Raw genomic sequence first — 27,636 nt, 5'->3', positions numbered from 1 at the left:
TTATTTAAAGTTTATTAAAAGGAGTCTCAAATCTCTTTACACATTTGCTTAGTTTTCTAATAACTGTTCCACTGTGGTGCAACCCTTTTAAACTAAGTACTTAGTTGGAAATAAAATACGATAAGCAAGACGTGGGTATGCAAATCCGCAAACATCTCTTAGGTAGATTAAATTGTTTTGGTTTGCCCTTTTTTTTTTTTTTAACTCAAATCCTTCTAGGAATGCTGGTTAGTGTTCTATTGGTTTAAAACGTAGTAATTTCCTAATCAGGTATTTTGAATTCAGTCCCATCTTTAATTCTAATCAATTAATTGCATCAAATGAAAGCAAAATTTCCCACCCAGAGCTTGTAAGCGGAAATCTTTGTCGACCAGAGGCCCCGCCCCCACGCACACCACGCCCCGCCTTCCGTTCATACCACTTCTAGGGCGGGCGTCCGACACCCAGCGGAAGTGACGTAAGGCAGCCGCCGGAGGTGTCGGTGTGTTGCGCGACTGGGTCTTGGAGTGGAGTGGGGCCTGCTGCTGGGAATTTACCACTATGTCGATCGAAATCGAGTCTTCGGAGTGAGTCCTGCTGTGGCTGATGTTCGCGGCGTGGCAGGGGCCAGGAAGTTAATGGTGGGAGTGGGGTGGAGGTTACTCATGGGGAGGAATGCGAGGGACTAAGGAATGAAGGGCTGTTTCCTTAACCACAGAGAAGCTTCTTGGATACAGCTATCTCAGAAGTGGGCCCACAGGAAGGAAGCAACTAGACACACGAAGCCCAAAGCCCCACGGGAGGCGGCGCGGGGCTGAGAAAAGGCACACTTTGCAGACTTGGTTTTAATCTTTGCTTTTCTCTGCTTAACACCTACTTCCCAGTATTGGTGTTTGCTGCCTCCTTGCAACCCTTGGACTGTAAGGTGTCTATGGGCTTCTTTTCCTTGTAGTCCTAGTGCTTAGCACTCTCAGTTACTGCTTTACGAATGAATGAACAACTAGCTCTTTTTATCAGATTCAGTCTGGCGCTGAATTTTGGTTTGTCTGCGAGTTCTGCATAGTCAAAAAGAAGAGACAGAACCTGGAGATTGGCCTAAACAATGATAGTTGGTGGGGGAGCGAGGCGGGGAAATGGTGAGTGACCGAAATGGTGGACATTTTCAGGACTTCACCTTCCACCTGTCCTTGCCAAAACTTAAAAATTAAATTAGCAGAATAACATTTGTGTTCCGAGCGTAAGGAAGAGGACATATCCCGAAGACATGCATAGGCAGAAGGGAGTTTTTCATTCAATAAACATTAAAGTTTATTATGTTCAGTTCAAGATGCTGGAAGTACAGTAGTGAACAAAATAGACAAAAATCCCTGTCCTTATAGAATGCACATTTTGAACGGAGAAGGCAAACAATAGATGCAATAAGGTAACATAGTAGTAAATATTATGGAGAAAAATAAAGCAAAGAAGAATGATAAGGTGTGCTGGAGATTAAAACTAAGTCAGGGTAAGAGCTGGAAAGGACTGCATGCCTTTGGGCTTGAAAGATAGCTGTAACAGCCATTCTTCCAGCCTGGAGGACCCTGCTATAGCAGCACTGGCTGCTGCTTGTTCTTATCAATAATACATACTAGTTAGTAAATACTTTCTGTGCTGAGCATACTATAACTAGTTTAGTCAATTCTTCTATTAACACTCCAAGACAGGCCTTTTTCTTAACAGATGAGGAAACAGGTCACAGTAAATGACAGAATTCTGATTAAAATCCCAGGCTATCTCCAAAACTTAGCTCTCTATTACACTGTGTTTGAAGGTAGTGAATTTGATTTCTGCAGTGGGAAGTATGAGGTCTTTGTGGGGAGAGGAAGAATGCAAAGTAGAAGTCAGTGGAGTTGTGCTATTTTTTTTTAGAGAGAGTGAGAGAGGAGAGAGAGAGAGAGAGAGAATGAATAATATTTATTTTCTAGTTCTCGGCGGACACAACATCTTTGTTGGTATGTGGTGCTGAGGATCGAACCCGGGCCGCACGCATGCCAGGCGAGCACGCTACTGCTTGAGCCACATCCCCAGCCCCTATAATATATATTTTTTCATATTAGAATATTGGAGGTGTAGCCCTGTGTACTTTGTGAAAGGGCCATGAGGGGAAAAAAAAAAAGACTTTTGCAGGTAACAGTACTTGGCTCATTTCTGCATGAGTTTTTTTTTAAAGCCTTTTTTTTAAAAAAAAAATACATATTTTTAGTTGTAGTTAGACACAATATCTTTATTTTATTTATTTATTTTTTAATGTGACGCTGAGGATCCAACCGAGCACCTTGCATGTGCTAGGTAAGCGCCTTACCGCTGAGTCATACCCCAGCCCCTCTGCCTGGGTTTTTAAAAAGAGGGTGTTGGGCTGGGGATGTGGCTCAAGTGGCATGCGTGAGGCCTGGGTTCGATCCTCAGCACCACATACAAAACAAAGATGTTGTGTCTGCCGATAACTAAAAAATAAATATTAAAAAACTTCTCTCTCTCTCTCTCTCTCTCTCTCTCTCCCTCTCTCAGTCTCTCTTAAAAAAAAAAAAAATAAAAAGAGGGTGTTTGCTTTTCCAAGAGGGATATATGCTCAAGAGCCATACTGCCAATTTGGACCCTCATTATTATCTCTGTTATACAGTCAAATCCTCCAATGTAAATTGGGGATAATAGTGATATCTCTGTCAGAGGGTTGGGATATTTTTTTTTTATATTGTTACATTTTAAATATTTAGACTAGTGGGTTTCATTGTGGCATGAATATAGATAATACATGCATCTAACATAATTTTGGAGTGCTGGGATTATGCCTCAGTGCTAAAGTGCTTGCCTGGCATTTGTCAGGCACTGGGTTCAATCCTCAGCACCACATAAAAATGAATAAATAAAATAAAGATATTGTGTCTGTCTGCAACTAAAAAATATTTTTAAGACAAAAATGTAATTTGACTAATTTAATTCCCCAGTACCTCTCTTTGTCACAGGGTTTTTTGAGAAGTAAATGAATATATCTAAAATGGTTTAGAGCAGTACCTGTTAGAGAGTAAATATATACTATTGGTTATTGTATTATTATTTATTTTCTGGGAAAGGGAATTGATTAAATTCCAATCTGAAGTCTTTACAGCCATTATTCTGGCCCTCTATACTAGTGCTGTCCAATACAGATACAGTGGGAGCCACATGCTTACTTTAAAGAAAGAGAAGGAAAACAATGTATCAACACTATTCAGTGATTCCCTCTACCCCTTGCTGGGGACCAAGCTATATTCTCTGCTCTTTAAAAATTTTTGTACTATAAGTAACTGTATTTAATTAAAAACAAATATAAAATACTTATAAGTTATTTCTGTTATATATTGGCAGTGATTACTTATTCTTTTTTTAGAAGTGGGGAGGGTTACCAGGATAGAGCCCAGGGGCTCTTAACCATGAGCCATGTCCCCAGCCCCCTAACCCCCTTTTTGTATTTGTAGATGGACAGAATACCTTTTATTTGTTTATTTAAAAATATTTTTTTGTAGTTGTGTATGGACAGCATACATTTATTTTATTTGTTTATCTTTATGTGGTGCTAAGGATGGGACCCAGTGCCTCACACATGCTAGGCAAGCACTCTGCCACTGAGCTATAGCCCCATCCCCCTAACCCTTTTTATTTTGATACTTGTCTCGCCAAGTTGTTTAGGGCCTCACTGAGTTGCTGAGGTTGGTTTTGAACTTGAGATCCTCCTGCCTCAGCCTCCCAAAGTTCTGGGATTATGGGTGTGTGCTATGGCGCCCACCTTCTTATTCTTTTAATATGCAGAAATTGTCTTGGTCCTCTTTTTCTTGGGAAATTGGTTCCATGATGTTTTTATTTCACTTGTCTTGAAGATTTGATAATAAAAACTGTATTATTTTTGCAAATGCGTATCTTTATTTATACATACAGTATGACTGTACTTATTTGTGGTCCACAAATCCCCAGTAAGATAATTTTAGTTCATGATTTGTTTTGTTTGTCTTAATGTCAGTGGACCAAATCATCCTCTATAATCATTTAGATGATTTTCTATCTATGATTAACATAGGTTTAAAATATATCATGACAGGTTGGGGTTGTGGCTCAGCGGTAGAGTGCTTACTTAGCATGTGCGAGGACCTGGGTTCGATCCTGAGCACCACATAAAAATAAATAAAATAAAGATATTAAAAAAAATATATCATGAGGCCTAGCATGGTGATACATGCTTGTAGACCCAGTGACTTGAGGCAGGAGGATTCTAGGTTGGAGTCCAGGCTGGGCACCTTAGCAATACTTTGTCTCAAAATAAAAAATGAAAAAGCTCTGGGAATGTAGCTTAGTGATTTGGTGCCTCTGGATTCAATCTCCAATACTAGAAAAAGAATTTTTTTTTCACGAAAAGTGTGCAATAATTATATGATAAGAATTAATAAGACAGTGGATTCTGACCTAGGAAATAAGAGTCACATTGATACCAACTCCCTTTTTGACTGTGAGACATTTGGCAAATGATTTCTCTTCTTTGAATTCCAATTCTCCTCACTTTAGGACATGGGGCAGGGTTGGGGAGGGGTCCTTTGGAACTAAGATTCTGTGATTTTGTTTTTTTGATTTTGAGGATGAAACTCAGGTGTGCTCTACCACTGAGCTACATCTCTGGCCCTTTTTAAATTTTTTTATTTTTGTATTATTTTGAGATAGGGTCTTGCTAAGTTGCCAAGGCTGACTTTGATCTTGAGGTCCTCTTGCCTTAGCCTCTTGAGTTGCTGCAACACAGGCATGTGCCACCACACTTAGCTGAATCTGCAATTTTTTGGAAATTTTATTCACATGATAAAGAGATCGAAAGTAGATAAAGGAGGATCGTTAAGTAGAGAAATAAGTTGGGATAGGCTTTACTTTTTTGTTTCTGGTGAGTGAGGATTCCTGAACTGAATGACTTGCTTTCTTTTAGTGTGATCCGTCTGATCATGCAGTACCTGAAGGAGAACAGTTTACATCGGGCGTTGGCCACCTTACAGGAGGAGACTACTGTGTCTCTGAATACTGTGGACAGCATTGAGAGTTTTGTCGCTGACATTAACAGTGGTCATTGGGATACTGTTCTACAGGCTATACAGTCCTTGAAGTTGCCAGACAAAACCCTTATTGACCTTTATGAACAGGTAAGAGTGATGGTGCTGCTGATCCCCATGTATTGGTTTTTTTGTGGGATGGCCCCCTGTCTTTCAAGTATAAGCATTCATTCCTTTAAACACTATAGGGCTATAACTACCTGTAAAACTTACACTTCAAGGCTTGACAGTGTCTTTCGTTCTTGAAAAACCCAAGATTTTCCCAAATTGAAATTCTTCCCTTTTTTTGGTTTTGTTTGTGATACTTGTAATTGAATCTAGGGTCTCACATGTGTTAGGCAAACACTCTCACTGACCTATATACCTGTGCCTTTAAATTTTTTTTTTACATTTTGAGACAGAGACTCACTGCTTGCCTACTCGGCAGCTGAGATTATAGATGTGTGCCACTGTGCAATCTGAAATTATTTCTTAAGTTATCATTAAATGAATTATTAAATGAACTATTCTGAAACCAACTACTGTACTGTGGCTTAATTCTGTCACTAACACCTGTAATTAACACAGACTCCATAAGTTAAATGCTGATTCTACAATTTTTTGGAAGTTTTTCTCACATGATAAAGAGATGGAAAGTTGATAAAGGAGGACCATTAAGTAGAGAAATAAGCTGGGGTAGGCTTTACTTTTAGGCTTCTGAAGAGTGAGAATTTCTGAACTGAATGACTTGCTTTCTTTCTTCCACAGGGTTGTCCTCAGTTCAGATACTAGCTACACTTCGGGGGTCTTCAGGCCACCCACACTTTTGATGGAATGGCTATAAATTTGATGGTTCTTTTGACATGGTCAGGCTTGATAATTCACTAGAACTAAGAAAAACTCTATACTTAATGATTATAGTTTTATCATTAAGGATATAGATAAGAAGCAGCTGAATGAAGAGACATACAGTGCAAAGTCTGAGGGGGTCCTGATTGTATAGCTTTTGAGCTATCCCTGTGGAATTGGGGCATACCACCAACCTGGCATGTCAATGTGTTCACCAAGCAGGAGATTCCATTGAATTATTTATTGGGGCTTCACTATGTGGGAATGATTGATAATTAAGTCTCCAGCCCCAATTTTCAGTACCCCTTGTCTCCAGAGGTTGGGTAGGCTCAAAGTCTTAAGCTTGTAGTTACATGGTTGGTCCTTCTGGTAACTGGTCCCTATCCTGAGCCACTGCCTTAGCACAAACTCCAGTGTGATTCAAGAAGCCATGAGCTGGTGAGGTGGCGCATACCTGTGATCCCAGTGGCTTGGGAGGCTGAGGCAGGAGGATCTTGAGTTCAAAGCCCCCATGGTTCTGAGCAACTCAGTGAAACCCTGTCTCTAAATAAAATACAAAATAGGGTTGGGGATGTAGCTCAGTAGTAGTTGAGTGCCCCTGAATTCAATCCCTGGTACTGTCTCTTCCCGTGTCCCCCCAAAGGACCCTATGAGTAACAAAGATACTCCAGTCACTGGCAAAATGCCAAGGATTTTAAGCTAGGATCTTAGGACAAAAATCAAATTATTACATATTAAGAACACACAAGGGTTAGGGTTGCAGCTCAGTAGTGGAGCTCTTGCCTAGCATGTGTGAAGTTTGATCCTCAGCACCATGTAAAATAAAGGTATTATATCCATCTGCCACCAAAAAAAAAAAAAAAAAAAAAAAGAAAATACACAAGCAGCTGGGTGTAGTGGTGCATGCCTTTAATCCCAAAGACTTGGGGGAGGCTGAGACAAGAGGTTTACAAGTTTGTTACCAGTCACATTAATTTAGTGAGACCCTGTCTCAAAATAAAATAGGGCTGGGGATATAACTCGGTAATAAAGTACTCCTGGGTTCAATCCCTAGTACCAACAAACAAATCCCAAAACAAAAATATACGCACACAAAAAAAAAAAATCTTACAAAATAAGAATTGACAAGAAGGGAATAACCATTAGTTTTTTGTTATGTAGGAAAACAGAAAAACAGAACAGAATGGATTTTCTGGAAATAAGATTATGGTATTGTTTGAAGTAAAAATAGAATAATTGATTTGTTTCTTTATAATTCACATAAGTTCAGTAATTCCCCAAACAAAGTTTTAGTAACTGGAGAAAGTTTCTCTGGAGCCCATGGAGGTATTCCTACCTTTAGTTTGCTTTCTTTTCTTTTTTATGGTACTTTTCTTTTTTCTGCCTCTGAGTTATATCCCCAGACTTTTTTATTTTGAGATGGTCTTGCTGAGTTGCCCAAGCTGGCCTTGACCTTGAAATGGTCATGCCTCAGCCTCCTGAATCACTGGGATTACAGGTATGCACCACCATAAACTTGCCCACCTTAATTTTTTTTTTTTTTTTTAGTATATATACTATGAGCAAGAAGGCTGAGAAGAGATTAGCAGATAAAAATGAAAAGTGAAGTTTGAAGAATTGAAGTTGTTATTTATAGTTATTTTAATTGTCCACTAAAAACTACTAGTGAAAAGGAAAAGGGGCATTTCCCAGTATTGGATATCATTTGGGCAGGCTGTGTATGTGGGAGAAATTTAACTGGGGAATTTAAATATTTATAACAATGTGTTGAAACATCCATTTTCTTTTCATTATCCAGGTTGTTCTGGAATTGATAGAGCTCCGTGAATTGGGTGCTGCTAGGTCACTTCTGAGACAGACTGACCCCATGATCATGTTAAAACAAACACAGCCAGAGCGGTATATTCATCTGGAGAACCTCTTGGCAAGGTCTTATTTTGATCCTCGTGAGGTATGACTGTGGTAATGAAAATAAATTTATTAACTGAAAATATAAAATATGCAATAATGTGATCTTTTATTTTTTATTTTTTATTTTTTTAAATTTATTTTATTTTTTAATGTTTTATTGTTTAGTTCTCGGCGGACACAACATCTTTGTTGGTATGTGGTGCTGAGGATCGAACCCGGGCCGCACGCATATCAGGCGAGCGTGCTACCGTTTGAGCCACATCCTCAGCCCGTGGTCTTTTATTTTTAATAATTTATTAGACACTTTGTGGTTTTGATTTAATTTTTGAGAATGATGCTTTTCTGTTTATATGTTGACTGAAAAATGTGCATATGTTAAAGAAAATAGTCCTGTTCAGTTTTCTGAGTATTTGAGGGTCTTTTCTGTATACACATCATCATTTTTGAGGATTGTATGTTGGTTAGTAAAGAAACAACACAGTTAGCCAGGTAAGGTGGTACATACCTGTAATTCCAGCTGCATGGGAGGCTGAGGCTGGAGGATTGCAAGTTCAAGTTGTCAACCACATCAACATAGTGATTTCCTGTCTCAAAATAAAAGTAAAAAGGCCCTGTTTCAAAATAAAAAACTAAAAGGTAGAGCACCTCTGGGTTCTATCCCCCTTACATAAATAAATAAATTTTAAAAATGAATTTCATAAAAACACAAAAAAGGAGCAAAAAATTTTGTTCTGATGTCATTTCCACATTAGCCCAAGTACTTATCTGGCCCTGAAATGCTGCCAGACTGATGGATGTTTACTGAACATTTGTGTTCCTTGCCCCTGACAGTTGCAGTTTATGTCTAGCCTCTTCCATTCTCAGAAAGCTTATGCTTTTGCCTTTGAGCTGATTATGTCTTTTTTTTTTTTTTTTTTTTTTGGTAGTGGTGATTGAATCTAGAAGTGCTTTACACTGAATGACATCCTCAGCCCCTTTATTTTTTATTTTGAGGTAGGGTCTTGCTGAGTTGCTTAGGTGCTCACTAAATTGCTGAGGCTGGCTTTGAACTTGTGATCCTCTTGCCTCAGCCACTCAGTTGCTGGGATTAAGGCATGCACCATCACACCCAGCATAATTATCTTATTCTTCTAAAACATATTTTACTTATGTAGGGATGTGTGTGACAAATACCCCTAACCTTCCACAGAGGATTGTCAAAAGGAAGAATTTAATAGGTACTGGATAATAGAAAATTAAAGTAAGCTTACAGAAACCATGAGAATGAAAGAAAGGAGTTTTTTGATTACCAGGACAGAATTTATGTTAGGGAAGTGGTGAAATGCTTCTGAGCTAGGTGTTGTTAGATTAAAGTAAATTTCTAAAGAATATAAAAGAGGGCTGATGGTATAGCTTGGTGGTAGAGTGCTTGCTTGACATATGCAAGGTCCTGGGTTCAATCCTATGTACTGAAAAAAAAAAAAAATTCTTGACCCTGAAAAGTTTTAAAAATTGTTAAAACATCTCTTTCTCTGACATGGTTTATCTGGACTCTTTTTTCAGAAATAACTGTGGATTATTTGACATCTTCAGTTCTCTTAGCTCAAACTTTTGAAATGCAAGTGGGCAGAATTGGGAAGCCATTAAAAAAAAAGCAAAACTAAATTGTTTTAATTAATTCTCTGTTTACCTGGGTAGTTTCTTTTCATGTTTCCCTCTTTGAAAGTTTTTGCTTGTTTCTTTGTTTTAAATAAGCACATTAGTGTCTTCTTGTTTCTTGGTAATAATGCCACCTCTTCTCCTTTTTTTAAGGCATATCCAGATGGAAGTAGCAAAGAGAAGAGAAGAGCAGCAATTGCCCAGGCCTTAGCTGGGGAAGTTAGTGTGGTGCCTCCATCTCGTCTCATGGCATTGCTGGGACAGGTAATTAAATACCCATAGAAATGAAATTACTGTGAACTTCTCATACTGTTTCCTGTATGTAAGATATATGTCTGAGCTAAAGAAATCAGACACCATAAGAATTGGGCATTACTTGGCATTTGCAGGTAAATGGATGGAGTTGGAGAATATCATGCTAAGTGAAGTAAGCAATCCCAAAAAACCAAAGACTGAATGTTCTCCCTGATTAGTGGATGCTGATCCATAATGGGGGTGTGGAGGATGGCATGGGAAGAATGGAAGAACTCTGATTGGGCAAAGGGGAGAGAACATGGGGGTAGGAATGAATGAGAATCATTACCCTAGGTAGGTACATGTATGACTGCACATATGGTGCAACTCTATATTGTATACTACCAGAGAAATGAGAAGCTGTGTTCCATTTGTGTGTCAGCAGCTGTGTTAGGCCATTTTTCCCCTTCCTGGGAGAGGCGATGTCATTTAGTGGTTAAGAACATAAACTCTGGGATGGGATAAAAAAATAAAAAGCTCTAGTGTCAGAATTCGTGTGACCATAGATTGAACATATTATCCTGTCTGGGATATCTTTGATGATTCTGTTGATCAATATGCCAAGATATCAGGTGCAAGTGAGAACTGTCCTGGGGAAATTGGAATAAATGGTCACTCTGGTTAGAATCCAAGCTCACTCACCAGCTATATGGTCTTGGTAAGTCACAGCTATTCTGATCTCATTCTTTGTGGTGGTGTAGTAAAGATTAAATGAGATAATGCTCTTGAAGTACTTCATAAGTTGCCTGGCACCTAATAAATAGTAAATGGTAGCTACTGGTGATGATTTTTTTTAATAGTAATAGTGGTATTTTTAACATTAAATATTAATGCATATTAAGGTAGGATCTTTAGATCAGCCAGATGGTAATCATTGTTGAGGACTTATGGCTTATTAGCATTGTTGTTATTATAAAATGACCTAGAATAATAGATGTTTTACAAATAGCAAAGATCACCAGTGAATAGGGATAAAAATAGCTTCTTTGTGCTAAATCTGCATTTTGAAAGGACCAAAAATCTTATCACTTATATGTAGTGATTTTTTTTTCTTTTTCGGATATGAGTATATGGTGCTGGGAATTGAGTTCCAAACCTTGCCCATGCTAGGCAAGTACTTTGCCACTGAGCTACACCCCCTCCCTAGGCTTGTGCTGATTCTGAGGTTCAGAGTTAGGCTTCTTTTTTCCTCTTTAATTAATTGACGCAAAAAATTATACATACTTATGGAGTAACTTGTGATATTTAGATACATGTATACATTGTATAATGTTCAAATCAGGATAAACATATCTATCTCTTCAAGTACTTACTGTTTCTTTATGGTGAAAACATTTAAACTCCTAGCTTTTCTTTTCCTTTTTAAAATTTCTTCTTTTGTGATGCTGGGGATAGAATCCTGGGGCACTTGATCCCTGGAGCTATATCTGTAGCTCCCCAGCTCTGTTTTTGTTTGTTTGTTTGTTTGTTCCTTTGTTTGAGATAGGGTTTTGCTAAGTGGCCAAGGCTAGTCTGACTTCAAACTTTGGATCCCTCTGTTTCAGTCCCCAAGACACTGGAATTATGGGTGTGTGCCACATCTGACTTTTTTTAAAAAAAATATTTATTTTTTAGTTATAGTGGGACACAATACCTTTGTTTTATTATTCATTTTTATGTGGTGCTGAGGATCAAACCCAGGGCCTTGCACGTGCTAGGTGAGTGCTCTACCACTGAGCCTCAACCCCCCCAGCCCCACACTTCTTATAGCATTTTTTAAATATAGAGCAAATTACGGTTATTTGTAGTCACCCATAGTTAATAGAACATGGGAACTTCTTGTGTCTAGGTTTTTTGGTGCTGGGGATCAAACCTGTGACTTTGAGCATGTAGGCAAACACTCTACCACTGAGCTGCATCCCTAGCCCTACATCAAGAGTCTTAACCATTCGTGTTCTGTTTTTTGGATTCAGAAATTTTTCTTCTAGAAATATACTCAGTGGGGAAATATACTCTGTCTTATATCCAGAGATGTTCAGTGCAGCATTATTTAGATGAGAAAAAAAGTTGGAAGCAGGGCTGGGGTTGTGGCTCAGTGGTAGGGTGCTTGCCTCACATGTTTGAGGCACTGGGTTTGATCCTCAACACCACATAAAAAAACAAAGTTTTTTGGAAAGAAAACAAAGTTGGAAGCAGTGTAAATGACCACTAATATATTGATTAAGTAAACCCTGAAACATCCACTAGACAGGGTATCACACAAGGTATAACAATCCAATGATAGTTGTGTCATAGTGTGATCTGATGATAGCTGAAAACAAGAGAATATAAAATTAACTGTTGCTGTGTTTAAATATTTGGAACTTTGGGAAGTTTCTGTTTTCCCAGTTTTGTTTATAATAAAAGAGTTGCTCATGTAAGGAAAGTAGGTATTGAATTGATGGACTTGTTGGTTCTTAGAGTGCCCTCTCAGCCTGTGTTCTTAGACACACTGAAAAGCACAGTTTATGTTGCGTTTGGATGGCCAAAGACTGCTGGGGTATGAAAGACTCAGTTTCCTCTGGACCTCATCACAACAGGCTTGGTTTTTATCTGAGCTTTCATGCCCAGACTTTAAAAGCACCTAAGTGAATTGCTGAACTTTCTTTTTTCATAGGCACTAAAGTGGCAGCAGCACCAGGGGTTGCTTCCTCCTGGTATGACCATAGATTTGTTTCGTGGCAAAGCAGCTGTCAAAGATGTGGAAGAGGAAAAGTTTCCTACACAGCTGAGCAGGCATATTAAGGTAAGATCTTTAGATCAGCCAGATGGTAATCATTTGTAGAGTACTTATGGGCTCAGCTAAACCCTATGTCAGGAGCTCAGTACTGAGGAGGTGAACTCAATCTTTTACTCTGACAGCACTCAAGTTTACTTTTCATGTTCACTGAGGTACTGCTTTGTCTTAGTAACGGCATAGTTCAGAAGTGTAACCAAGTGGACATATTGGTATATTATTTGACATCTGGCCCATCATCTGCCTTTGCATTTCTTATGAAACCTGCATTTGGAAGAATGGTTAATTCCTTGTTTAAGCCTGGGACAAACTGAACTTTCTATATACTTGTCTTATTAAATATTTGGGTTTTTGCCTGGTGCCTGTCAGGCAAAGTGCCAGTTGTGGGGTTATAAAGTGGGCTTATGTCTAATTCTGATTCTTTTGTGTGTGTGTGTGTGTGTGTGTGTGGTGCTGGGGATTGAACACCAGGCCTCATACATGATGGGCAAGTGCTCTACCATTGATCTTCATCTGAGTCCTTATTTTAAAATTTTAATCTGGTACTTTTCTAGGAAAGAGCATAATCAAGTAATTGCTGCAGTTACCAGAATTATGAATATATGTTACCTTAGCATTTCCTTTATATTACATTTTCTCTCTGGGTTTTTGCTCAAATGAAATTGATTTAAAAATATTTTATATTCTTCAAATCTTTCACTTTGGTTTAGCATTTTGAATTTGTCTTTTCTGGATTATATGTTCTAATTTATATGTAGCATATTTTTGAGGAGCACCTTTATCTAACTTGGCTGAAACCTTCAGACAAATATAAATCCATTATAATTATGCCTCTAGATCAAGGTTTTTTGGTATAAATATTTTATTTTTGGCATTGAAAATGAAATCTACATTAGAGCTTTTCTCTGTTCTTCCCATCTGTCTAATGTTCTATAATTAGTCCTCAATTTGATGAGAAACACATTATCACATGATTAAATGAAGGTTATGAAACAGTGATGGGAAGTTTGTTTGCAAAGTAGTATAGAAAAATGTTTTTTTTTTTTTATTTTGGAAATAAGAGGTTTTTCTCCAGATGCACAGGAACATATTAGGTCATAGTAAGTTGAATGTGAGAGATATACTAAAGAAGCTGACCTAGCAAAAACTATGGTCTGAATTAACAAGATTATTTGTTCTAAATACCCTGTTAAAATAGTTTTTTTCCTTTTTCTTTCAAAATAACAATCTCATAATTAGAAACCTGTCTATCAGCTCCCTCTGTTCAGGTATAGATACTTCCCTCTAGTATTCCATAATATGGACCAGCTATGATTATATGTAAGGTTAAAATAGAAATTGTTTTTTAAGTTCACTAGATAAAAATGCATATTTTATGTTTCATTTGAAACAGTTTGGTCAGAAATCACATGTGGAGTGTGCTCGATTTTCTCCAGATGGTCAGTATCTGGTCACTGGGTCTGTTGATGGATTCATTGAAGTATGGAACTTTACTACCGGAAAAATCAGGAAGGTAAAGTATTTTAAATATGAAAACTAATTTTCCCAGTTGAAGAATTACTGATTTTGAATTATCTATGCCTTATTTCTAATTATCTATGTGTTTTTCCTCAGGCTGATTATTTTCTTTTTCTTTCTTTTTTTCAAAAAAAAATATTTATTTACTTGTAAATTAAAACACGGTATCTTTATTTATTTTTGTGTGGTGCTGAGGATTGAACCCAGTGTCTCACACGTGTGAGGCAAGTGCTTTACCACTGAGTTACAGCCCAGACTGATTATTTCTAAGGCATAGATTATTTGAAAAAGGTTCTGTATGTAATGCATGTGTAGTACTTTAGTGATTTAAAATCCTTTTGAAGTTTTTTTGCTTTTGTTTTTGTAGTGCTTGGGGATTAAACCTAGGACCTCAAACCTGCTAGGCAATTACTATAACACTGAGCTATATCCCCAGCCCTTATTCTTTTGATACAAGTTCTTGCTAAATTGCTAGGCTGGCCTGGAACTTGCAGTTGTCCTCCCTTAGCCTCCCTAGTAGCTGGGATTACAAGCCACACAGTAATTTTAATTAAACTGTAAATTTATTTATTTATTTATTTATATTTTTTATTTTTTAAAACTGTAAATTTAATAACAAAAGGGAGGACCTGTGTTAGCTATAGTTGCTTACCTATTATTTTTATAATTTTTATATATACATTTATATAAAAATGTGTGTGTGTATATGTGTGTATATATATATATGTAAAATTATTATTTTTGCTATGCTAAGAATTTAACCTAGGGCTTCATACATGGTAGGCAAGTACTCTACCACTAAATGACATCCCCAGCCCAAAACTTTATGTTAAATGGGTAACATGTTCATCTGATAACACATTCAAAAAACAGAATAAGTTTATTTAAGAGTTTTATTCCCATCCATGCCCCTTAACCAGTCAATTTTCTTTGGACCAGGCAGGGTTTCCAGTTTCTGGCGTAACCTTCCCAGAATATTCTATATTTGTGCAAGCAGTTACTTACTATATTTCCTTTTCCATTTTTAAAAAATACAGATGGTAGCATATATATATATACACTGTGTTATGCCTCTTACTTTTCCCTTTATAGTATATCTTGCAGATAATTGCTGGTATTATATTTCATTGCATGGATTGAACCATATTTAAGATTGTTTTCAGTTTAACATAATATTTTTTAAAATATTTTTTGATGTGATTTTTTAAAATATACCTTTATTTATTTATTTATGTGGTGCTGAGGATCGAACCCAGCGCCTCGCATATGCTAGGCAGCACTCTACCGCTGAGCCACAACCCAGCCCCAATTTAATGTAATTCTATTTCTCTTATTATGAATCAACATGGTTTTACATGGTTTTACATGTGAAAAGCTACCAGTGTTTCTTATTCTGTGAAGTCTGTTAATATCCTTTGCTCATTTTTCTGTTGGACATTTTTAAAATTGATTTGTAGGAGCCTTGGGTATTGAGGAACTCAGAATATGCATTGCAAAGATTTTGGCTTTATATTTTAATTTTGCTTATGGTTTTGTTTTACAGATGAAATTTTTCCATCTTTTCTCCTACAATTTTCTTCTAGTATTTTTATGATTTATATTTAGTGTTTGACTCACTATCCTTAACAAATTGGAGGAATTTGTTAAGGATAAAGTTGGTATAGATCCAACTTAATGTTTTTTTCAAATAGCTATTTATTGACTTTTATCCATTGATTTATTTTATTTTATTAATAGTTATTTAGAAGTAGTTGGACACAATACCTTTATTTTGTTTATTTATTTTTATGTGGCACTGAGGATCAAACCCAAGGCCTCATACATGCTAGATGAGCACTCTACCGCTGAGCCATAATCCCAACCCCCTATCCATTGATTTAAAATGTAATCTTTAACATAGACTTCTAAAATTTCTACTCCACAGGTAGTGGATTTGTGAGTGATTTCCACTTTGTACTTTACACAGTAGTTTGCCTTTTTTTTTTTTCTTTTTCATGAAGCAGTCTTACTTTATAGTTAGAAAAAACAGCAACAAAAAAAGGATATTTCTGTTGAACAATAAAATATGATAAAAGAGGCATCACAAATAACAAAGTCAGCAAATGGTTTTAGGAAAAGGAGTTGACACTTTGGAGGAAAATATTAGTTTTCTTTTTCATGTCATTACTCAAAGTAGTAAATTCAGGTTTATTAATGATGTAAAATATGAAACTATAGAGTAATTTTGCCTTGAAAAGATTAGTAAACAGACTAGGGTATTTTGTTGGCTTTTTTTTTTTTTTTAAGAGAGTGGAGGGTCTTGCTATGTTTCAGGCTGATGTAGAACTCCTGGGCTCAAGCAGTCCTCCTGCCTCAGCTTCCTGCATAGCTGGGACTACAGATATGTACCACCAAACCTGGCTTATGTTGGCATTTTTTACAGTATTAGTTTGTATTATGTAAAACTATTTATTCCTGGCAGTATCAGTTGTTCATTAGAAATGCACACACAGCACTGTTGTCTGCTTTGGATGATTAGAGTGGATGCATTTTTTTTTTTTTTAGAGTGGATGCATTTCATTTTCCTGTTTCTAGTGAGTTTCTAGAGTCCCAGGTCTACTGGGATCTTGGCTTCTGTGATATTTTGATAACTACTATCTATCATTTCCCTTAGGATCTTAAGTACCAGGCCCAAGATAATTTCATGATGATGGATGATGCTGTTCTCTGCATGTGTTTCAGTAGAGATACAGAAATGTTAGCAACCGGAGCCCAAGATGGAAAAATCAAGGTATGGATTAGTGACATAGCTTTTTTGAGACTTTTGTAATGGGGTAATGCTCTACACATTATATTCAGCAACTTATACAGCATTAACTTTATGCTAATCACTGTATTTTTTGTTTAATCCTAACTCTTCTTGGGGTGGTTCAGTGCTTAAGGTCACACAGTAGATGAGTGATAGCTTTAGGACTTTAGTCCTAACCTGTTCATGCCTTTCGGTCACACCACTCTATTTTACTGTGTATGATATATTGTATTTGATTTTTTCTAGTGGATGGTGGATAGCCAGTTAGATGTGGTTTGTATTTAATTGCTAGTAATACACCCTGTCCTAGATAAAAATGCAGAAATGATCTCTACTAAGTGGATTTAGAGTCTAAATTTTTATTTAATAATTTATAAGGAGAGAGTTTCAAGTTACAAAGGATTCAGTTATCATTGTATTACAAAAGCCAAACATATCATATTCAGCTATTAGCATGCATTTTTAATGTTGTTTTAGTACATTAGTGAACATTGCATCTTGCTTGGCTCTGTGGACTATGATGGGATATTATTTACAACTTTTTTCTTTTTTAAAATAAAGGTCTGGAAGATTCAGAGTGGACAGTGTTTAAGGAGATTTGAAAGGGCACACAGTAAAGGAGTTACTTGTCTGAGTTTTTCTAAGGATAGCAGTCAAATCCTTAGTGCCTCTTTTGACCAGACAATTAGGTAAGTAAGAATCCCAAAACTACCTTTGCTTTGGTTTGATGTGATGAGGTTCCAGAGGAGACTTCATTAGTATGGGATGATAGGGAAAGTTAGGGCATGAGAGCCTTCTTTTGCCCAAAATACAGGTAACATAATAGTATTCATAGTAGTATTCTTCTGTCAATTTGAGTTCTTCCCTTCAATCCCCAGAAGAGAATTTTGAAAGGGTGTCTAAGGAGAGTGTTTGACTTTTTTTTAATAACACAGAAGCCAAGACCCAAGTGGACCTCGGTCTCTAGAAACTCACTAGAAACAGGAAAATGAAATGCATCCACTCTAATCCTCCAAAGCAGATAACAGTGCTGTGTGTGCATTTCTAATGAACAACTGATACTGCCGGGAAAAAATAACTTTACACAATACAAACTAATATTGTAAAAAATGCCAACATAAGCCAGGTTTGGTGGTACAAATCTGTAGTCCCAGGAAGCTGAGGCAGGAGGACTGTTTGAGCCCAGGAATTCTACATCAGCCTGGAACATAGCAAGACCCTCTACTCTTTGAGGGGGAAGAAAAAAAAAAAGCTACTCTTAGGGTGTTTCATGTTTCTCAAAGTGTGGTCTGTGGACCCACCTGCGTCATCACTTTAGTGAGTCAAGGCCTGTTACAAATAGATTCCTGGGACCCGAGTTTTTAGAGGTCTAACCCTGAATAGAAGCTTGTGGTATCATTACATTTTCCCCTAGTCTCTCTGTGTAATTTGTTTTGGTTTTGTTTCATGGTTTGAGTTCATGAAAATTATACCATGTACATAGTTGTATAGCTCTCTCTTCACTTAATATTATAAGTTTCTATAATTCATCTGAAATGCATTCAACACTTATTTGGTCCCAACCATAAAATATAGAATATTAATTTTTCTTTACATTTTCTTTTATTGGTGATAGAATTCATGGTTTAAAGTCTGGGAAAACCCTGAAGGAATTTCGTGGCCATTCCTCCTTTGTTAATGAAGCAACATTTACACAAGATGGACATTATATTATTAGTGCATCCTCTGATGGCACTGTAAAGGTTAAGTATTTGCTACTGGTTCATTTTGTGATGTTATAATTTGTTTATTTTTAAAGATCTTTGTCCTTTGAGAAGATTGCAGTGGTGATAATGTTGATGATGGTGGAGTAAATCTCTTAGTAAACTGTTTTAGTCAGAACCACAGTTGAGTCTGAGCCAGGAGTAATGTTCTGTGGGTAATCCTTATTGGCATGAGGAGCATAAATCTCTTATCTATAGTCCAAACAGATTTTATCATTTGTAGCGAAAGAGGAAATATATGGACTTGCGTGGTTTTGCATTCACAGGTACAGCTGTTGAATCTGTCATGCTGTAATATGGCCCATCTCTACCATTCAAATGCACAAGACTCAGTAGCCAAATGTATAGATTGCTTTTTGTTACACAGCTTTATCCTACACCAGGCCACCATTTAGTATCTCCCTTACAGCATTTTTAGAGGACTAGGGGAGGTATAGAGTAGAGCTAAACTCCCTCTTACATACTTATCCACTGCTGTTAGCTCTCAGCTGAAAGTAATCGAGCTCTAGTATCTTAAAAGATTTAAAGAGATGGCCTTTTTTACAGGAAAAGATGAAAAACTGAAGTAGAAAATTGTCTAGAGATTTGAGATATTCCTTTATATTCTGGACTTACTGCTCTTAAATTGCCTTATATAAGTGAGTGCTTTGTTGGTAGAAGATCTAGACATTTTAACAAAAGCACTTATATGTCAGACTACCTTCTGAAATAGTTTATTCTTATTTGAGAATTGAACAAGAGACTTGAAGATAGGTCTACTCTCCCTTGAGATGGATGGGGAAACATACAACTCTCAGTGCTTTAGTTATGGGATTTGCCCTCTTTGTGGTCTGCTTATGGGCTTCACAATTTGTAAATGCCATTGTTAGGTGGCTTGTCTAGGCCCCTTTGTTTTGTGGTCTTTCCTCTTAGTTCAGTAGTGATTGGGGTAAAGCATTTCATTGACTTTTTGAACAGAAAAGCCTTAGAACTCTTGCTCCCTTAATTGTTCATTTTTGCTTTAGGCATCTGGGCTTCAGAGAGAAGACTGGGGCAAGTCTAGGGGGAGCAACTAGAGGGACTATGTCCTTCTGTTTTGGATATTATTAAACAGCTGTGTTGTGCCACACTCTGTGTTAGTCACAGAGGAAGCATGACACAAATGTGCTTTAGAGGCTTTTATACCTCATTAAGTGAATGATATTGGGACAGTGCCATGCATTCTTGGCGCTCCTGTAAGCACATTGCAGATTTCTGGGTTGTCCGATTTAACTCCTTCAGTTCTTAAGAGCCTGGAAGGACAAGATAAAACCTTGTTGGCTGAGTGGCTCCCTCTCCATGGATCTGTGTGTTTTCTAACATTGTGACTTTTGTTTGGTCATTCTCAATACAAGCTATGTGTTAGAATCATTTTTTGAAACTTGAAACTTTATAAAAAGGCCCATACCTGAGCCTCATCCCAGACCTACTGTGAGTTTTGGGATAGGATCCCAAGCTCATGATCTCCTTTGTTTTATTTATTTATATATAATATACATATATATAATTTTTAAAAAAATTGTAGTTGGACACTACGCTTTATTTATTTATTTAGTTTTATGTGGTGCTAAGGATCCAATCTTGTGCCTCACATGTGCTAGGCAAGCGTTCTACCGCTGAGCCACAATCCCAGTCCATCCCCTTTGGGTTTTGATATCCGAAGGTAGCTTCTGGTTGTTTATGACATAGCAGTGTTGATACATAGCATAAATTCAAAAATACGTGGCTCTGTTAGCTAAGAAAAATTTGTAAGGAAAGATCATCAGTCGGGGTTTTTTTATAACTTAATTTGTAACTTTCATTTTGTTTATGCCAGTTGATTAACAAAGATGAGTGCTTACTGTATATGTGGTATTGCTGGATTTTTGGATAAAAATCATAAGAAACATTTTCTTAGTGAATTTTACTCTCTTTTAGAACATAATTCTTGATTTTGTAAGCCATAAAACTTTAGAAATTCTTATACTAAAAAAATGTTTATGCTTTAATTTAAATTTTTGTGTGGTAGATCTGGAATATGAAAACTACAGAATGTTCAAATACCTTTAAATCCTTGGGAAGCACTGCAGGGACAGACATTACTGTCAACAGTGTGATCCTGCTTCCTAAAAATCCAGAGCATTTTGTGGTATGCAACAGATCAAACACAGTGGTCATCATGAACATGCAAGGGCAGGTGAGTACTCCGAAAGTACCTGTGCACAGAACTCAGTTCTGGCCCTCCCCATAACCAAATAAGGGCTTACCACTTGATAAACCGTATAAGGGGTATTTATTTTTCAGACACTTAAACTATGGCTCTACAAAATTTCTCTGGAGTTTCAAAAATTATTTCCTTCCCTCAGGGTATTGCATATTATGCTGTTTCTTTTTCTTCCTTTGGATAAATGAGTCTTTGATCTTTCTTTAAGCCTCATTTAGAATGTCAAGGAAGACTAAGATAACAATCTTTGTCTCCATTAGGGAGATGCAGTGTGGTGTGGATTACCAACTCAGGACATTTCCTAGCTACCACATGAGCTAAAGTGGAACACCAATACCGGGAGAAAGACAACAGTGTTGTATTGTTTATTTCCAACCAGGACGCCTATGAGGTTCTAAAGGAATCTCACTTTTTGTGGACTATGAGGTAGCATTATGGGCATTAGATACATCAAGGTTACTTTTTCAGTTACTTTTTGTGGAGAGTATAATATCTGTGTCTAGATTCATGGTTTTGCGTGTATTTAGTTGTTCCGGTACCACTTGTTGAAAAGGCTATCTTTGTCACGCATGGTGACACATGCCTATATAGCCTCAGTAATGTGGGAAGCTGAAGCAGGAGGATCATAAGTTTAAGATCAGCTTTAGCAATTTAGCAAGACCCTCAGCAACTTAAAAATTAAAAGGGATGTAGCTCAGTGGTAAAAGCATCCATGGATTCAGTCCCTAGTACCAAAAAAAGATCTTTTCTCCTTTTTCATAAAGGAGCTTTTGTGCCTTTCTGAAAAATCATTAAACTGTATTTATGTGACCCTACTTCTGACTCTGATCTGTTCCATTGATCTATTTTTCTATTCTGTTGTCAGTGCCATACTGTTTTGATAACTGAAGCTTTATAATAAGTCTTGAGGTTGGGTAGTGCCAGTCAACTTTGTTCTCCTCCTTCAATACTGAATTGGGCTATTCTGGATCTTTTGACTATTCCATTTAAACTTTAGAATCGGTTTCTCATTATCTACAATAATTTGCTGGGATTTTGATTGGGATTGTATTGAATTTATATATTAAGTTGGGAAGATATCTTGACCATATTATGTTCCTATTCATGGAATATTTATGTTTAGTTCTTTGATATCTTTCATCAGTCTTATAGTTATCCTCATATAATCATGTGTATTTTTTTTTTTTTTTTTTTTTAGTATTTTTTAGTTGTCGGTGGATCTTTTATTTATTTATATGCAGTGCTAAGGGTTGAACCCAGGGCCTCACACATGCCAGGCAAGCACTCTACCACTGAGCCACAACTCCAGCTCACTGCATTTTGTTTTATATCTAAGTATTTCCTATTTTTGTTTTTGGTGCTAATATAAATGGTATTCTATAAGTTCAACCCTAACTAACGCCCTGGCAACCACTAATCTGTTTTTATTATAATGTATTTTGCATATGGTACATAAATAAAATCACAGTATATACTTAGCTTTTTGAGATTGGTTTCTCTTTTGAAATTGATTTATGATTTTAATGTTGCAGAACATAGACTAAGCGAAGTGTTGGAGACAGTTCCATCCTGCATGCGGAAAGAAACACATTTTGTTAGAGGATATTGGAGAACATAAGTCTAAAGCATTGAGAACTAGTGTTATACTGATTTTTAAAATTGTTCTGTGGTAATGAATTTGCTTCAGGGTAATGTGGTCAGTAGGGGGATCTGTGACATGACTGTATAAATTTGAAGTTCATGTTTGTCACTTACTTTATAGGTAGCTTATCCAATGAATATTTCCCAGGTAAGAAGATTTAGCACATGATGAATAGAATTGGAGCTCTAATTATAAATGATGGTATACCAAGGGGCAAACTAATAATGTAAAAATGTTAGTTTAGTTTTGTCATATTTAGTACCATTGTGATGGCACATGTCTATAATCCCAACTACTCAGGAGGCTAAGTCAGGAGGATTAAAAGTTTGAGGGCAGCCTCTGCAATTTGGTAGGACTTGTTGTCTCAAACAAGTAAAAGACTGAAGATATAGCTCATTGATATAGCTAGAGTGTCCCTGGACACAATCCCCAGAACTGTAAGTTATTTCAAAATGTCATTTAAAAAATGTTTAGAATGCTATCCATGGGTGAGCTGCTGCTGATTTAATGTTTTTCTTTTTCTTTTCATTGTTGTCTTTTTGGGATATGGGTGTGCTCTAGATTGTCAGAAGCTTCAGCTCTGGTAAAAGAGAAGGTGGTGACTTTGTTTGCTGTGCCCTCTCTCCCCGTGGTGAATGGATCTACTGTGTGGGGGAGGACTTTGTGCTGTACTGTTTTAGCACAGTGACTGGCAAACTGGAGAGAACCTTGACAGTGAGTATTACTCAATCAGAAGAAATTATGATAACCTTGTCTTTCTAAACTTAGAAGTACATACCATTTCCACACTCTGCTATCATTGTGAACCTCAGTATAAAAAATGTAATGGGGGCATTTTTACACTAAGTAAAATTAAACAACTATAAATGTGTGGCATTGCCCTTTTTATCAAGTCAAGTCATTCCTTTAGTGACAACCCTGCCTCGCCCCCCAAACTTCAGGTGGAGAGAATGAGAGCATACAAAGAGAAGAAAAGGTATACACTTGTCTAGCCAAATAGTTTTTTCTTGTGGAACCTTTTTGAAGGCACATTATTTGTGTTTTATATTAATTAAATTGATTAGGAAGTTTTTGAAATTTCTAACTCTCATGATATTAAAGTCAGTACAAAAAATAATGCCAGTTACTGTAACAGTCTTCAAATCTGAGGGGCTTAACATAATAAAAGTTTATTATAACACAATGTAATGTGAGTTGGATAGCTCTTCTCTGTCTTCCAGCTGTGCCATTTGCAATATGTGGTTTCTCAGGATCACTCTTCCATCCCACCCACTCCAGCTCTAGAAGCCTGTAAAGAGTGATTTGTTAAGAGATCTGCATACCCTAATCTGTGCTTTAACTTTTTCCAGGTTCATGAGAAGGATGTGATTGGTATTGCACATCACCCTCATCAGAACCTGATTGCTACCTATAGTGAAGATGGACTCCTAAAGCTCTGGAAACCCTAATTCAGCTTTTCAGAAACTAGCTTGAAAGCATGTTTAAGTGAGGATGTATTCATGTGTTGCTCTTTTGCTTCTTTAGGCCAGCTTTTCTAAGCAAAGAAATTGTCTGAGTTAGCCATGGAAATAATTTTGTGAAAATTCTTGCCGAAGTAGCAGTTACCCTTTCTAAAAAATATTTTTAAGGTATTAGTTTATCTGCTTCTAACTGGGGCATTCACTTAATGCTTTCATTTATCTTCTTTCTGGAGAGAGAAAATGATATTTCTAGGAAAAAAAATGTACTCCTTTGATTATTTGAAATGCTGATTAAAATGTGCCCCTCCCATCTTAAAACTTGTAAATAAGTATCCCCATATTCAATCGCTGTTTTTTTTTTTTTTTTTAAAGATGTTAATAAACTTTACACCTTTCTGGAGATCTTGTAAATAAGTGCACATGTACTTAACATACTTACTTAGGATCAAAAAGTGGGGGTGGGTGTAAGGGTGGGAGAAAATAATTGTTGAATCTCAAGTCCAGCATGTTCTTAGGATAGGAGGATAGACTGGTCTGAGTGAGAAAGGTCAGTTGATGGCATAAGGTCTCAGTTTAGCCCCTTCTTGGCTGGCCTTCTTACACATTCAGATCAACTCTAGGGAATATTGTCTCCATCTTCTGGATGGAGCTAGCTGCAGGATCAGTTATGAGAATTCAAAGTCTTGTCTTCTCTTTTTTGTGGAGGAAGGTCTAGCATTGAAAATGTGCTGTTGTTTTTAAGAAAACCTAAGATCTAAGACTTACAGAAATCTCTTGCAATGTGCATCTTTACCAGTTAGCTAAAGTAATGCATTTACTCTTGAAAAAACAATTTTACATATGGATACCTTTTTTGTTTCAACAAATATAGGAAACTTCATACATCAGAAGTGCCATATATCTGTGCTAGGCACTTTCAAGAATGTGAAATCTTGTTTCTGTAGGCCTTCTATGCTCCCTTTTAATGTTAGCATTTTTTTCTTCTTTTTTTGGTACTAGAGACTGAACCCAGGTTTACCATTTCCAGCCTTTTAAATTTTTGTTTTTCCTGGCACTCAAACCACTGAGCCACATCCCCAGCCCTATTTTGTATTTTATTTAGAGACAGGGTCTGAATTGCCTCACCATTGCTTAGACTGGCTTTGAACCTGTAATCTGTCTCAGCCTCTCAAGCTGCTGAGATAACAGACTTTACTTAGCTGTCTTCAGTACTGGGGATTGAATCCAGGAGTACTCTTCCTGAGTTACATTACCAGCCCCTGGACTTGAACTTGTGATCCTCTTGCCCTGATCAGCCTCCCCAGTAGCTGGGATTAAGTATGTGCCACTGCACTTGACTTCTTATTTAAATACTACTGAGACTGAACCCAGGGCAAATGCTAGATAATGCTCTACCACTGAGCTACATCCTCAGCCCTTTAGTTTACCTTTAATTGTTACTTGAAATGCAGCTTGATCCTGTGCCTGGCATGTAATGCTCAATATTGGCTGAATTCGGAACAGCATTAAGAAATCTCTCACATTCTATAACTATTTCCCTTTTTCCAAAAAAAACCTGCAGCTTTTGTCCAAGATGTCATTTTGACATTTAAAAATGCTAGTTGAAAGCCAGGTATAGGGACACAATTCCAGTGAGTGTGGAAACTGAAGTGGGATCATAAGTAAGTTTGGGGTTAGCCTGGGCAAATTAGCCAGACTGTCTCAAAAAGTAAAGAGGTGAGGAAGGGGTTAGGAATGTAACTCCTCCCTGGTTCAGTCCCCCAGTACTGGGGAAAAAAAATGCTGGTGGGGGTTGAATGTAGCCATTAGTTTTAGAATTCTCTTGTCATTCCAGTTAAGCCTTTTACTTAAAATTAAATTGGGACATGAAAACAGCTTATACTTATGCTTTTTCCTTTGAAAAGTTAGGTTTTTTTTTTTTTTTTTTTTTTAAGAGAGAGTGAGAGAGGGGGACAGAGAGAGAGAGAATTTTAACATTTATTTATTTTTTCTTAATTCTCGGCGGACACAACATCTTTGTTGGTATGTGGTGCTGCTGAGGATCGAACCCGGGCCGCACGCATGCTAGGCGAGCGCGCTACCGCTTGAGCCACATCCCAGCCCCGAAAAGTTAGGTTTTTGATTTAGTCCTTGACTTCACAAGCTGGCTACTGGATATTGCTTAGTTTGTGCTAGTTTACAATCAAGAATCTAGTCAGTCAGCACACATTCATTTCTTCCAGGAATTTTTATGGAGCACTTCTATTCCTAGCATCAAGTGCTGGGGATGGTGCAAAAAAGGCTAGTTTCTGCCTTATGGTAAAGAAGAGCTAGACAAAAACAGTGATATGCTGATGGGTTAAGAAAACATTTCTGGAGGTGACCATAAAAGAAGAACCAGGAGGAAGAGTTGAAAGTAGTTTGGCGTCTAAGGAGAGAGAACCTTTCCAAGAATGGCAAACTGGCAAGGCAGCAAAGTAAGTGCTAGAGAAATTGGTAGTCTTGGGAGACCAGGCCAAAGCCTGGATTAGAAGTCATTACATTTTTAAGTTAACATAATGCATGTTGAGCAAACAAAATTGAAAATATTTTTGCCTTTTATTCCACACAAAACTCAGGGTTAAAAAATGGTAGTGCACTTATTGTCTTGTGACTAACTTTAGTACTTTCCAACACTTCCTCTTTTGCGTGTCCCTAGTTCTAGACATGCAGGAGGCCCTGGATTTGTTCTGAAGGGCAACAACCTCCAGCCTGGGATCATGTTACCAGTATGATGGCAGAAGCTAAAGGGAGTTGGGTGCCAAGGATCTATGTGCACTTATTCTGAAATTAAGTATATGGGTTTAGGTTCCTGGGAGTTTAGTACATAAACTCAAAAATATGTGGCATTAAAGTTCATTAGATTAAGGACCTATGTCCTATGCTCCACTTAATATCTGAGATAGCACCCTAAGGTATTCCAAAGCAACATGTTTTTAAATGACATGAAATTTTAGGTATATATCCTCTTTACTACTTCCACTAATATAGCCTTTATTAAGCTCTTTGTTACTATGTAATCAGCCTTATTCAAGTCTCAGAACCACTTCAGTAGGGAGATTCTATTAAGACCCCACAAATAAGGGGCTGGGCACGTAGCTCAGTGGTAGAATGCTTGTCTCACATGTATGAGATACGGGGTTCAATCCTTAGCACCACATTAAAAAAATACTGGGGACAGTAAAGATGGTAGAATGAGATAGACATTATTACCCTAGGTATATGTACGACTGGACATATGGTGCAAAGCTATATCGTGTACAACCAGAGAAGCAAAGTTGTGTTGCCGTTTGTGAAATGAATCGAAATGCATTCTGCTGTAATATATACCTACTTAAATAAATTTTAAAAAAAGATAAAAAACCCCACAAATACATAAAAAAAATGATTTCCAGACATGTTATACTTTAATGACACAACTTGCATGGAGCTCACATTGAAAACCAGATAATTCCAGAGCTCCATTTTTTACTTCTCCTCCTGTTTTCCTCAAATTTTTAGTTTAGGCTAAGACAAAGAAACCATGGATTGTTTCTCCACATTCTGTTAAATATTTACCCAAGCAAACCACAGGTAGTGAGGTAAGTGGAAATAAATGAATTGCAAGAATCTGGACCTCTTTGTAGTCACTAGCTTTTACTCATACTATAACACTGGTCTTAATGTTACCTGGCAACTTGCTTCAAAGACAAATTCTTAGGTCCTACCCCAGACTTATACCA

At 37.1% G+C, this 27,636-nt stretch overlaps 1 protein-coding gene across 1 annotated transcript; it reads left to right on the top strand.

Annotated features, from left to right (window-relative positions):
• The first annotated feature begins 422 nt into the window (after positions 1–422).
• Positions 423–24,296, top strand: Smu1 (SMU1 DNA replication regulator and spliceosomal factor). Its single transcript, XM_005326184.4, has 12 exons — positions 423–566; positions 4,958–5,168; positions 7,705–7,857; positions 9,609–9,719; positions 12,385–12,513; positions 13,898–14,017; positions 16,676–16,792; positions 17,372–17,499; positions 18,426–18,552; positions 20,600–20,767; positions 22,998–23,150; positions 23,786–24,296. Exons 1-12 carry the CDS (start codon positions 541–543, stop codon positions 23,882–23,884), a joined length of 1,542 nt encoding a protein of 513 aa, XP_005326241.1. The 5' UTR covers positions 423–540; the 3' UTR covers positions 23,885–24,296.
• The last annotated feature ends 3,340 nt before the right edge of the window (positions 24,297–27,636 follow it).

The sequence above is a fragment of the Ictidomys tridecemlineatus genome, chromosome 4 (genome assembly GCF_052094955.1).
Source record: "Ictidomys tridecemlineatus isolate mIctTri1 chromosome 4, mIctTri1.hap1, whole genome shotgun sequence".
Lineage (NCBI taxonomy): Eukaryota > Metazoa > Chordata > Mammalia > Rodentia > Sciuridae > Ictidomys > Ictidomys tridecemlineatus.
The sequence above is the reverse complement of the archived record's forward strand: the minus strand, read 5'-3'. Positions and strand labels throughout refer to the sequence as shown.

What these genes read in the sequence shown, in the direction of transcription:
- Smu1 (XM_005326184.4), top strand. Translation starts at nt 541, where the DNA reads ATGTCGATCGAAATCGAGTCTTCGGA. An exon ending in ATCGAAATCGAGTCTTCGGA is followed by an intron (nt 567 to 4,957) that starts GTGAGTCCTGCT and finishes GCTTTCTTTTAG; the next exon opens with TGTGATCCGTCTGATCATGC. An exon ending in TCATGAACATGCAAGGGCAG is followed by an intron (nt 20,768 to 22,997) that starts GTGAGTACTCCG and finishes GGTGTGCTCTAG; the next exon opens with ATTGTCAGAAGCTTCAGCTC.